At 38.3% G+C, this 11,317-nt stretch overlaps 1 protein-coding gene across 1 annotated transcript; it reads left to right on the forward strand.

The window, feature by feature from the left end:
* The first annotated feature begins 4,040 nt into the window (after positions 1–4,040).
* LOC116054507 (cell surface A33 antigen-like) lies at positions 4,041–10,812 on the forward strand. Its single transcript, XM_035999097.1, is given in 6 exon segments — positions 4,041–4,104; positions 7,687–7,868; positions 7,982–8,198; positions 8,694–8,858; positions 9,656–9,772; positions 9,912–10,812. Coding segments are annotated over 6 exon segments (876 nt in total). The 3' UTR covers positions 10,043–10,812.
* Positions 10,813–11,317: the final 505 nt, after the last annotated feature.

The following is an 11,317-nucleotide window of genomic DNA, read 5'->3' on the forward strand; positions in this document are numbered from 1 at the left end:
TACCAAGTCTGACTCCAAGGGATTGGTTCGTTCTGTGTGCCTCCAAACTAAGACCAGTGTGTTGAAGAGACCTGTAACGAAGATCTGCCTGCTGCTGGAGGCCACAGTGTAGCATCATAGACATTTATTCTTTCTTTCTCTCATTCTATCCTGTCTTCTTTCTGTCTATTTCTCTTACAGCTAACGGGCTAAGGAGAAAATAATTGATATAGGGAAGTTAGAGTATATGTAGAGAGTATAGCTCCCTTTATAGAAATAAAGAAAGGTAATTACACTTTTACACTACACTTACACTTTTCACAATTAGGGGCCGGAATGTTGGAACTATTCATTGTTTTGTTATTATTGGAGCTATTCATTTTTTTGTTATATTTAATAGTTAAATAATTATTTATTTAATTTCTGTGTTTTGCCTTAATCATACAGCTACATAAGCTTGTTGATATCATTATTATTTTATTTTGGTTATCTTAAGTATCTGTTAGTGCTTTTGTTTTTAAAGTACCAAGCAGCCTTAGCCATAGGTGAAGTCTACATATATGGGTGTTCAGGTATGTGGGAGGTAGACACCGGGGAGGGCTGATGGTTTTTTACCAGAGCCTAAATACGCCATTGTTCCTTTGGTTGGAATGTTTGTTTGCCGAGAACTGGATAAATAAACCTCACAAAAATGCCATCTCTGCTTGGACAATGAACGTTTTTTACCTCTGCGTAAGATTCACTCCTTCTGTGCCTCAGTGGCTGTTTGACTTTGAGTTTTTAGTTTGTTTTGTTCAATCTGAGGACAAATCGCCACTACAATCATGATAAAGATTATTCAGCACTAATCAAAATGAGCCATTACAAAATGCATTGCAATGCAGAAATAAATAAGAAGGAACTAAATACAATTGCCAGAAACATACACACACACACACACACACACACACACACACACACACACACACACACACACACACACACACATATAAATATATATATATATATATATTCAATGATAATGTAATATTTGTAGTTCAAGAATCCCATAAGTTAGAATATCGGATTATCTTGACCACTGTAAAAAGTCATTTGATGGCATTAAAACTAACCAGAACAATCAATTAACTCATACAAAGTTTGTTTTTCTATCTGTTAGGTTTGTGAGAATAACATAAAAACACAAACCACATCTTATGTGTGTATTAAGATCATTAATACTGTGAAATGTGTGTAATCATTATTTTGTGGTTACATATCACGTAACAACTGCAAAAAAACAAATTACTCACACAGAGTCAAAATTCAGTTTCAATAAAGGTATTGGTTTATTTGACAAATATTGCAGTAACAACATCAGTAAAACTGTCAAAACACTATGCAATTACTACTCAGATAGGCACAACCTGCAATTATAATGGGATTCCCACACAATAGAGCAAGTGTGTGGAGACTTCTTGTCAGACAATTACGTAGGTATAAAAGGCACCTGCAGAACCTGGTTTTGATCACAAACAATGGAGGAAAAAATCTGCGTCACCGTGAGGGATAGCCAAGGTGCTGTGATGCTTAGAGTGAGCAGAGAAACAGCTGAAAGACTGACATCTGGTGAGCAAAAAAAAGAAAAGTCAGTTATCTTAATACCATTATACATGTGGCTGGCAATTATTGAAATGATTGAGATCTGTTTTTTTCAGACAGCAGATATGCCAGTGACATACTGGAGCAGATCTGCAGAAAACAATCAAGGTACATTCTCTTTTCATTATGCCAAACATGAATATTAAAATGCAGACCATTCTTTTCAATGTTCTGGCTCTCTTTCTCTGCAGTAAACCCACAAATAGCAAGGGTTGTGACCCAACCTCCTGTCTTTCCCACTCCTCAACCTCTATTCACCCAGGGCCCTACTTCTACTCCTACTCCCCAGCCTATTATAGTTCCCCCCACCCTCACTCCGGTCCATACACAGCCAGCAACCGTCACCACTCCTCAATCTCTATTCACCCAGGGCCCTACTTCTACTCCTACTCCCCAGCCTAAAGTTCCCCCCCACCCACACTCCGGTCCATACACAGCCAGCAACCGTCACACCGAGCCCTACTCCTGAAACCAACCCACAACAGCAGTCATCCTCTTCAGGCAGCTTCCATCCATTTTCATCCGGACAGCCAGAATCCCAGACAGGTACAGTGAATTTGTTTGTAATCTAAGGATTAGAATATAATGTTAATGGCTTATAGCAACACTGCAATGTTTTTACAGAATTCACACACAGAACTACATTGCTGCTACTGGAGCTGACCAGACAATACCAACACATCTACAACAACAAAACAGCCTTTTACAAAAAACTGGAACATGCCTTCACAGAAAGAAGATACACATTCACACTGGATAAACTAAGGAAGAAACTTGGTAACATGCTTACCACTTACAAAAGGGCTAAGGACAGACCTCAAGCAACAGGAGAGGGCAAAATCAGCTGGGAATATTACCTGGTAAGTGCCTGCTCTGTATGTACATCTTAAATGTTATAGGGGGACTTTCTGAAAGGTTATCAGTCTTCCATAATTCTTTCTCAGTATTTGTCCACCCACAGCTATAGGGCTTCATCAGCACACTCTGGAAGGGGGGAAATTATCACAGCAAGGAATGTTAAAATACCTATTTGTGCCTGTCTTGATTTTAACTAAAACTCTGCAAATGGATGAAATATTTGGTGGCTCCGGGGTGGGGAGTGCACCACTCGGCACCATTATTTCCACACCACTCTTCCCCAGTCAAAATCCATCACCACTCCTCCCCAGTCAAACCCTCTCAGAAGTTATTCATCCATTCGACAACGAAGATCCCCAGCCTGGTCCCTCAAGTGCCATCCCCACTACAAAACGTACCACACGGAAAAAGAGCACCACATCATTCCATGATACATATCGGTCCCATGCTGAGAGAAGGACGGCTGCGTTGGAGTCACTGGTGAGGCCAGAAGTGACAAGGTGGAGATGCCTAAAAGAAAAAAGGAGGTCACATGAAAAGAAGATGGTGACCTGCATGGGTCAAATCTTGACCCAACTGAAAGAAATAGGAAAGCAGCAACAAGAAATGATTGGGTTGCTGAAAGAAAATCACTAAAAATAAAGATGTTAAATGATATTATGTGGCTGTCTTATTGATACATAAAGACACTTAAACACCAGAAAATGAGCAGTGGTTAGATGGTTCACATTCACAGTGGTGAAATACTCCCACGATCCCCTGCTGATTTAGTCTGGGTTCTTCCCATCCAGTTACCATGAGCTGCCACTCGGAGGCACAGCAGAAGTCTTGATAATGTAGAGGCACTTCAAATCAAAATGCCTTGGGGTTAAAACTGTATGGTAACCGTCTCAAAAGTTAAAGTCATTGAATTGGTTATAATGACCCTTACACATTTGCTGCAACCCTCGTTAGAGCGTTTTAAAACATTGCAACATTGTATTACTACTTTGAACTTGGCATTTGACCCGAGGTGCCTCACATCACCCTGTGGCATACTGCACACCAGCTCACAAAAACGTGTGTAAATGAAAGAGGGAAAAAGGGGGTATGACTGTAAACTAAAGTGTATCTTATCCTTAAAGGTGGGCACAAGTCATGTCTCTGTAATGAGAGGCATCATGGTTGTTGGGCTATGGTGGGTGTGGATCCTCATTGTCCTGTTGAAGAAGACCCTGCTCATCTTCATCGTCACCAGAATCTAAACAAATGTGTAGAATACAACATGTTGTGACTGCTGCACTGATGTTTGCCACTTCCTTCATGTGCAGACACTTGAGCCTCCTGAACTTTGTCTTTAAGATGCCACATGCATGCTCAATGGCCACACGAGCTGCATTGAACTTTCTGTTGAAGCGCCTTTGCCTAACAGTAAGGTGCCCATTATCCCTGTAGGGCTTCATCAAATGTAGCGACAAAGGGTAGGCTGAATCAGCAATGATGTGCATTCCCTCTGGTACCAGAGCCTGAGGATTCAATTCCAGTTGCCGTGCTACATCAGTGTGTCGAAATGCTCTTGCATCATGTCAACTTCCAGGGTGACCTACACTGACATGACAAAAGCGGCGCTCGCTGTCACAGAATCCGGTGAGAATAATGGAGTAAAACTGTTTCCTGTTATAGTAGGCTATGGGGTTGTTGCGAAATGGTTTGACAATGGGAATGTGACATCCATCAAGAGCACAGACTGTATTTGGAAATCCGGCTGTTTGAAAATGTAATGGCGATGTGTGAAGTGCTTCCCCTGTGGGCCATGAAATGTGATGTGACAGATGTGTGTTGACCAGGGAACAGAAGTGATGAAGATGGGTTGACAATGGTAGATTCTGAAATGTTGAATCTGTCTGCAACACCCCGACTCCTGGTTGGCTAGAGTCCACAGGCAGGCAAGAACAACGTGGGTTACAGGTAACTTGGTATGCTGTCTGTTTGTATAGAATGATCCTAACATCGTCATAACATCCTATAGCAAAGAAGAAATAATGATCAAATTGACGTAGGCTACAAATATCAGTGATGATAGCCTACTAAAATGCTTCAGATAATCTATCTACCTCTACTTGTCCTCTCGACAGTCTGAAATGACTTTTAAAGTCAGTCACATTGTACAAAGGTAGGCCTACGACTTCCTCAACAAAATGTGGGATCTTTGGAACCAACCTAGGAGAAGAATAATGAAGCTGATTTTATACAGAGTCATTAAGAACTCATTGTGCTTTCTGGAGCAGTTATTAATATGGTTAATTAATAATAATTAATATGGTTGCTGACAAATGATAACCATCTATTTAATACTGTATATGAAATAATAATCGAACCCTGTTTTAAACAGCGTAACAATAAAAATATTATATAGCCTATTATATATAATATATTCCTCTATTATTCAATCGTTTTTATGAGTGTTTTAATTTGCCAAAAATGTAGGAAAATTTCTAAACTTATTATTACCTGATCATTTAGGAGGATCATCAAAACTAATAAGTGCTTTTACTGTACGCGATCAGAAAAATTAAACCACTAACGTTAGGTTAAATGAACTGCGGCCATGAGTGCACTGTTCTATTTTTAGCGTTAAATCCCCTTCTCTGTTGAAGTCGATCTTCATGGATAAGAAGGGGCATCTCTTCATATTGAATTTCTTCAGCCATCAAAAACGCATATGCGATTTCCTCAACCATTTCTGCAAACTACAGGTAGCCTACAGATGATCAAACAGGGTGTAAACATGTTTGTGACTTCCTTTATATGCTTTGAAGGCTGATGGAAAACGTGTCCGACTTTTGACTTTGTCACCGCCCCCGACTGCTGCCGCCTGCTCTCATCCACTGTACAGGCGAGGCGCAGCTCATCTCTAACGAGCCTAGTAACTGTCCGGGTGGTGTGTGAGCCTGAAACATCGTCCAGGGGCGAGACTAAAGGCAAAAGAAGACTTGGAAAATGTTTTTGCTGCCGAAATGATGGATTTTAATCGTTTGTCTGACAGGTAAGATGAACAGGGGAACAGATGGTGGCATGTCAATTATGGTGTTCAAAGCATATTCATAATGCAAAAGATAAATATAAATTAAAAAAAAAAACTACATTATATTACTCAACTCTCCCCTCTTTCCTCACTTGTATAGGTATTTATTGCAAAAAAAAATAAAATTCAAAGAGCTATTGAGCTCATAAGTAGGCCTATCAAACTGTCCATTCTGGTGTATGTATATATGTATATATATAAGTATAAAAATGTGACAAAAATGTCAAAAATAATAATAAAAGCATTAATGATCTACTTTGGCATAATTGTGTCGATGTTTGCAGTGATACCTACAAATATAGTAACATCCTACCCTTATTTAAAATGTTACTCAATAAATACTTTTGTCCTTATGGATTTCCATAATGTCCTTCCTAGATAACAGACTTTAAAATCCATAAATTACCCATAATGCAATTACATAGTCATGAAATATGATATTGCACCATAAAGACGATTTTGGAGGAACCCAAAATATCTGGAGAGTTTAGTAATTCTCTCTTAAAAAAGTTTTTATTTTGCTTTTTCGGTCACTGGTGCACTATGTCCAAAAATCATGTGTCTTTCTGGATAACGCTAATAAAACATATTTGATGTTTTGATATTTAAAAAATGCCTATTTCATGTGAAATATGGCATTAATGTTTTAAAGGCTAAGATATATTTTAGCTGAGTATGCATTAGTATGTTTGACAGAGTTTTGGTGGGAAAATCATGTTTTTGTCCTTCCTGGATAACAGTTTGTCCTTCCTGGATAACGAAGATCTTCTGTTACTTAGGACATGTCCTCTGTTATCCAGATTGGAAATGTTAATGAAAATATTTTTTTTATTAGTATTTGTCACTTTTCAAGCATTGCCTTGATGTTGCTTGATTATATTAATAACATAATATGTATTTCTTTAATCTTTTATGGCATTTTTGCATTATGTCATTCCTGGCTAACGGGATGTCATCCCGAATGACACAGTCAACTAATTTAACTCAGATTTTCATGGTATAGTACACAATCATGTTTTCCTCAGTTGAGTATACAATAAAAACCTGATAACCTTTACTGTAAAGCATTTTAAGACATCTTTCATAATTTTTCTGTTTTTGGCATGGAATATTGTATGACCAAACTCAAACGATGAGCCCATTTAATTATAAATACCCAAATATATCATATTAATTGTGTTAAAAATGTAGTTTTTTGAGCAGTGCGTGTTTGGTTAGCTGTATCTATGGATATGCCTAAACATTTATATGCTAAAAAGGTAGACATTTAAATATTTTTTAAATCCATTTCTGTTACCCAGGAAGGACATTTTTAATGGAATAAATCACATGATTCATCAAAAAAAATTAAATTGCATTTCTAAATTAAATTCCTGTTGTTGAGATGTATATAGAACACTCTAATAAAAATAGAAAGTGCTTGAGTTGGCATTTTTTGACACTTTCATTTATTTTCAAATTTTAAATCCTTATTCGTCTTTGACCCATATAACAGGTTGTTTAACTCAGATTTAAGTTTGGAAGCAATGCTAGCGTCAATTTAAATAAGCCAACATGTTAATGATTAAACCTTTTACAGTCGAACTGAGCATTTGGATTCACACTTTATGAAGTTATAGCCTATAAGCCGAGCATCAATTATTCTTCCTTAGCACATTAAGGTCCTTTCTATTCTGCCAAAGCTTCAATATTTTACACAGTAAAGTATTAAAGTACTTGGTAGTCTGTGGTGGTCTGGTATGTTAGCAGTGCTGCAGTCGACTGTGACTAGTCATGTGTGAATGATCCGACCAGAAGCGTTAGGGGTTGTGGATTAGGAGGTCTAACTTCTGACAGAAATGACAGTTTACCACTTTATTTAGTTAGTTTTACAAAATACCTAAAAAGAAAATATATGACGAACAGAGGGAAAATATTTCAGTCGACACATTAAGTGGAACCGAAATGAGGAACTGAAATTTGTGTTGTAATCAGTTCCTTAGTCTACTTAGTTTCATAGCACAACTGGTGCTGTGGGTGTCAGGATGGGGTAATAAGTTATTTGTGCTGATCTGGTTAAGCTGCTGAATCATTCACAGTGAAGGCACATTTTACACACAGGCTGTCATGCAGTCAGATTAACATTACTTTTATTATTCTCTTTTAAACTGTGACAGTGCTGTCAGGTGTTGGTGCCATCCTTGTGACCATCCCTCAGCCTGTATATGAGGTTGCCAGGGGTAAGAATGTCACACTGCCCTGCAGCATTACATTCCAAGGTACTGGTACCCCCAAACAAACCATCGTCACATGGTCTGCTACAGCTGACACACCGGGCGCTCAAGAGGTCAGACTAAAGTACTACAATGTGTTGATGTGTATGATTCTCTATTATCTATCAGCTAGGAGAACTTTATCTTCGGTTTCTAATGTTTCACTGATGCTCTCGTTGGGTAACAGGATGATGTCCTCACTTATTATTCTATTGATAAAAATACTGACATCGGTACGCTGTATGAAGGCCGGGTGTCCCTGGATGTAGATGCTGCCACGGCAAATGCCAACCTGAAACTGTCCTCCACCACACTAGATGACAACAAGGTGTTTAAGTGCCATGCCCTGATTCCAAGTGACAAAACGGGCAAGACGTCTGCCACTACACGTCTGGTGGTTCTAGGTAACATTTAATTTGTTTTCAAAAAAATATTCTGTTTAATTATTTAAAAGTGGATGAAAAGAGTTGTGTATTCCATGTTGTTTCTGGCTTTCCATTCAGCATAATATCAGGTAGTTTATAGGCCTACAGAAGTATTTTCCATGTGTAAAGCTCCGTCAGTATCATGTTAAGCATTTAAATGTTTTCTTATGTAAGCTATTGCAATACATAATGCTTATAGCAATGAAGTGCAAAAAAAGGCACGTGGAAATAGATCATCAAAAGGTCTCTTCCTGTTTTAACCATTTTGCCTCTACTGTTACCAGGTGGCATAGACATGTTACAACACTCATTCTCTATATTGACATTCTAAAAAGAAAATATGTTGTATGTGTTGTATTCTTTAGGCATTTATACTTTTTTAATATCTAGACTGACTGTGTAGATTGACCGAATTACATTAAACATGTTTTATTGTAATTTTTAAGGACAAATTACATTGCAATTTCTTTCTAATGGCTCCATCTACACCCATCTGTACAATCCAGGGAAAGGCAGAGTATGGCCAGAACATCAACCTGACCTGTTTGTCAGCAGAAGGCTCCCCACCACCCACTTATTCGTGGCAAAGTCTAGATGTCATGAACAAACCTCGTGTTCTACCCCCTAGAACCACCGTCCGTAAGTATCATTTTTTTGTCAGGACTATCGATCCTGGAAAATAAATTAGTCAACTTTTTGTCTATAAAGGTTTACTTAGCCTACCTCTGCAAAAGACCAACAATACAAGTTGGAAGTTTAACCTCCGTCACGCGGGCTTCTGAGTCAAATCTCAGCTTGATGTTCAAAGGTGAACCACATGGTGGTGTGTAGCGCTCACAAATCAAGACATTTATTTAAAACAGTGATGATAATTTGAGGGTCAACACAGTTCACTGTTGATTTTCTGAACACCAACAAAGAGTTAGAAGCAAATTTGGTGATTTACAGTAGAACACCTAGCAGCCCCCCTTGAATTTGGTTGTTAAAGAAATGTGACTACTGTCAAAAAACAATCTTCTCAGTCCTCTCTTGTGGACAAAAACATTTCATGAAAATGCAAACACTATTTTTGAAATGACCTCAAACATATACTGTATATGGCACTTCTGTATTGCAAGTTGTTTCTCGGCCAACATCTAGGCTGATACCAAAGTGTGTGTGATAAGCTAAAATCGGAAATACAGTAATACTTTCAGGAAGCACTGTTTCCTGGGGTGCTGAGGTGTTGTTTCAAACAGTGTTTTAAAACTGTAATAAGGGTTGGTGTGACACTGCATTGTGGTGCTGGATATCAAAAGAAAAATGCAAACAGCATTGATTATTGATTGAGCTCTCTTGGATTTTTTTTATGAGCAGTAGCACAAGAATGTGTAGTCTATAAAAGAATAACCTCCTTATAGAAGAGATGTGTGTATGACTGCCTCTCTGTCTTTCAGAGGGAGGCATCCTGTCTCTATACAATATCTACAAGGACACATCAGGATTCTTCATCTGCACCTCAACAAACAAGATGGGCTCTGCTTCCTACAACTTCACCCTCGCAGTAATGCCGCGTGAGAGAAACCTTCTTTTAGCAGCTTTTCCATTAACTGTCTGGGAACTTGGTATTCCCACTAAACACATCTTTACAACACTGCATTATAATATGCATCCTTTTCTTCTTCCTCTTCTACCAACTCGTCTTCCTTGTAGCTTCCATGAACGTTGCCTCCACTGCAGGAATCATTGGTGGAGTAATCGCTGCGTTGATCGTGCTCATCATCGTCATCTACTGCTGCTGCTGTCGGAAGAAATAAAAGGACGAGGAATACGCCATGGGGTAAAGTTTTTCTCCCTTAAAGACACACTCACACTGACTGATAAACAAGATGCTGTGATGTGAACGGGGTGAACCTCTGATATGGCCCATTCACAATGCTTAAAGGAATAGTTCAGATTTTTTGAAGTGGGTTATGAGGTACTTATCCATAGTCAGTGTATTACCTACAGTAGATGGCGGTCGGCACGCGCACAGTTTGGAAAAGCAGGCAGGAGGTCAAGCACGGAAGCTAAGCAATGTCTGGCTGTGGACGAGGGCAGCAGCGACGTATTTAAGCCACTTAAAGGTCCAGCTAAAAAATGAATATCTGTGTGTATGCTATATAAAGGGCTTTAATTTTGTGTCATTTTGTTTTACGCTTAATAGGATTATTTCTGTTTATTTGAGTTAGCTAATGTCTATCCTTGTATAGAAACAGATATTTAACCAGTTTTAATGTCCTCTATTTGGTGCTTGTTTTCTTCCTCTGATTGTTGGGATTGATCATTTCACCACAGATCTATTTTTAAATGAATAAATAAATGTCTAAATTTGGAATGTAAATAATCTCCTTTTGCCATGCCACCTTCAAAGATGTTTTATATTGAATTATTTTGTAAAGAGATTTATGTTGAAATGCAATGAAATTAGACAATGTACATTATAAATGCTATTATTTCATCTCAGCAGTGGTAATGTTACCAGTTTTATATTGGGATTTGTGCTGTGAAACATTGTGTGCATTCTAATCATGAAATATGCTGTACAAATAAAGCTGAAATAAAATGAACAAAAGAGCTTTTTGCAAATGCATGAATTCTGAACACAGATGGCAACATTACACCTGCAAAACAACTGTTCTCATATAATCACATGAAATTGATACATGTGGGGTAAAGACAAATATATTCTTACTACTAGTACCAGTTGTAGTATTAATTATTGTCATTTGGTGGATTCATTTCGTCATAAACTTTTATTTGTCGTTAATAAACCGCCATCACCGCCACCATCCATTGTCTGGAAAGAGCGTCTCTGCGCCTCCCTCCCTGCTGCGTATACTTACACAATGCAGCTATTGCCTAATATGGTATCATTACAGACCTCAAAATAAGATTATAACATTTTTAAATACTATAAGAACGATAGGATACCACCTGTGCTTTATTATTTTCTGTGATGGCGAAGGTTTGACATTTTACTTTGGTCATAGGCCTACATCCTTACATTCGTCACATTATAGCCTAAGTAGTCTCGCTTTGCCAGTCCCTCCTCCAAAGCGCGCTATAGCCTAAGTAGC

The sequence above is a fragment of the Sander lucioperca genome, chromosome 3 (assembly GCF_008315115.2).
Source record: "Sander lucioperca isolate FBNREF2018 chromosome 3, SLUC_FBN_1.2, whole genome shotgun sequence".
NCBI classification, from domain to species: Eukaryota; Metazoa; Chordata; class Actinopteri; order Perciformes; family Percidae; genus Sander; species Sander lucioperca.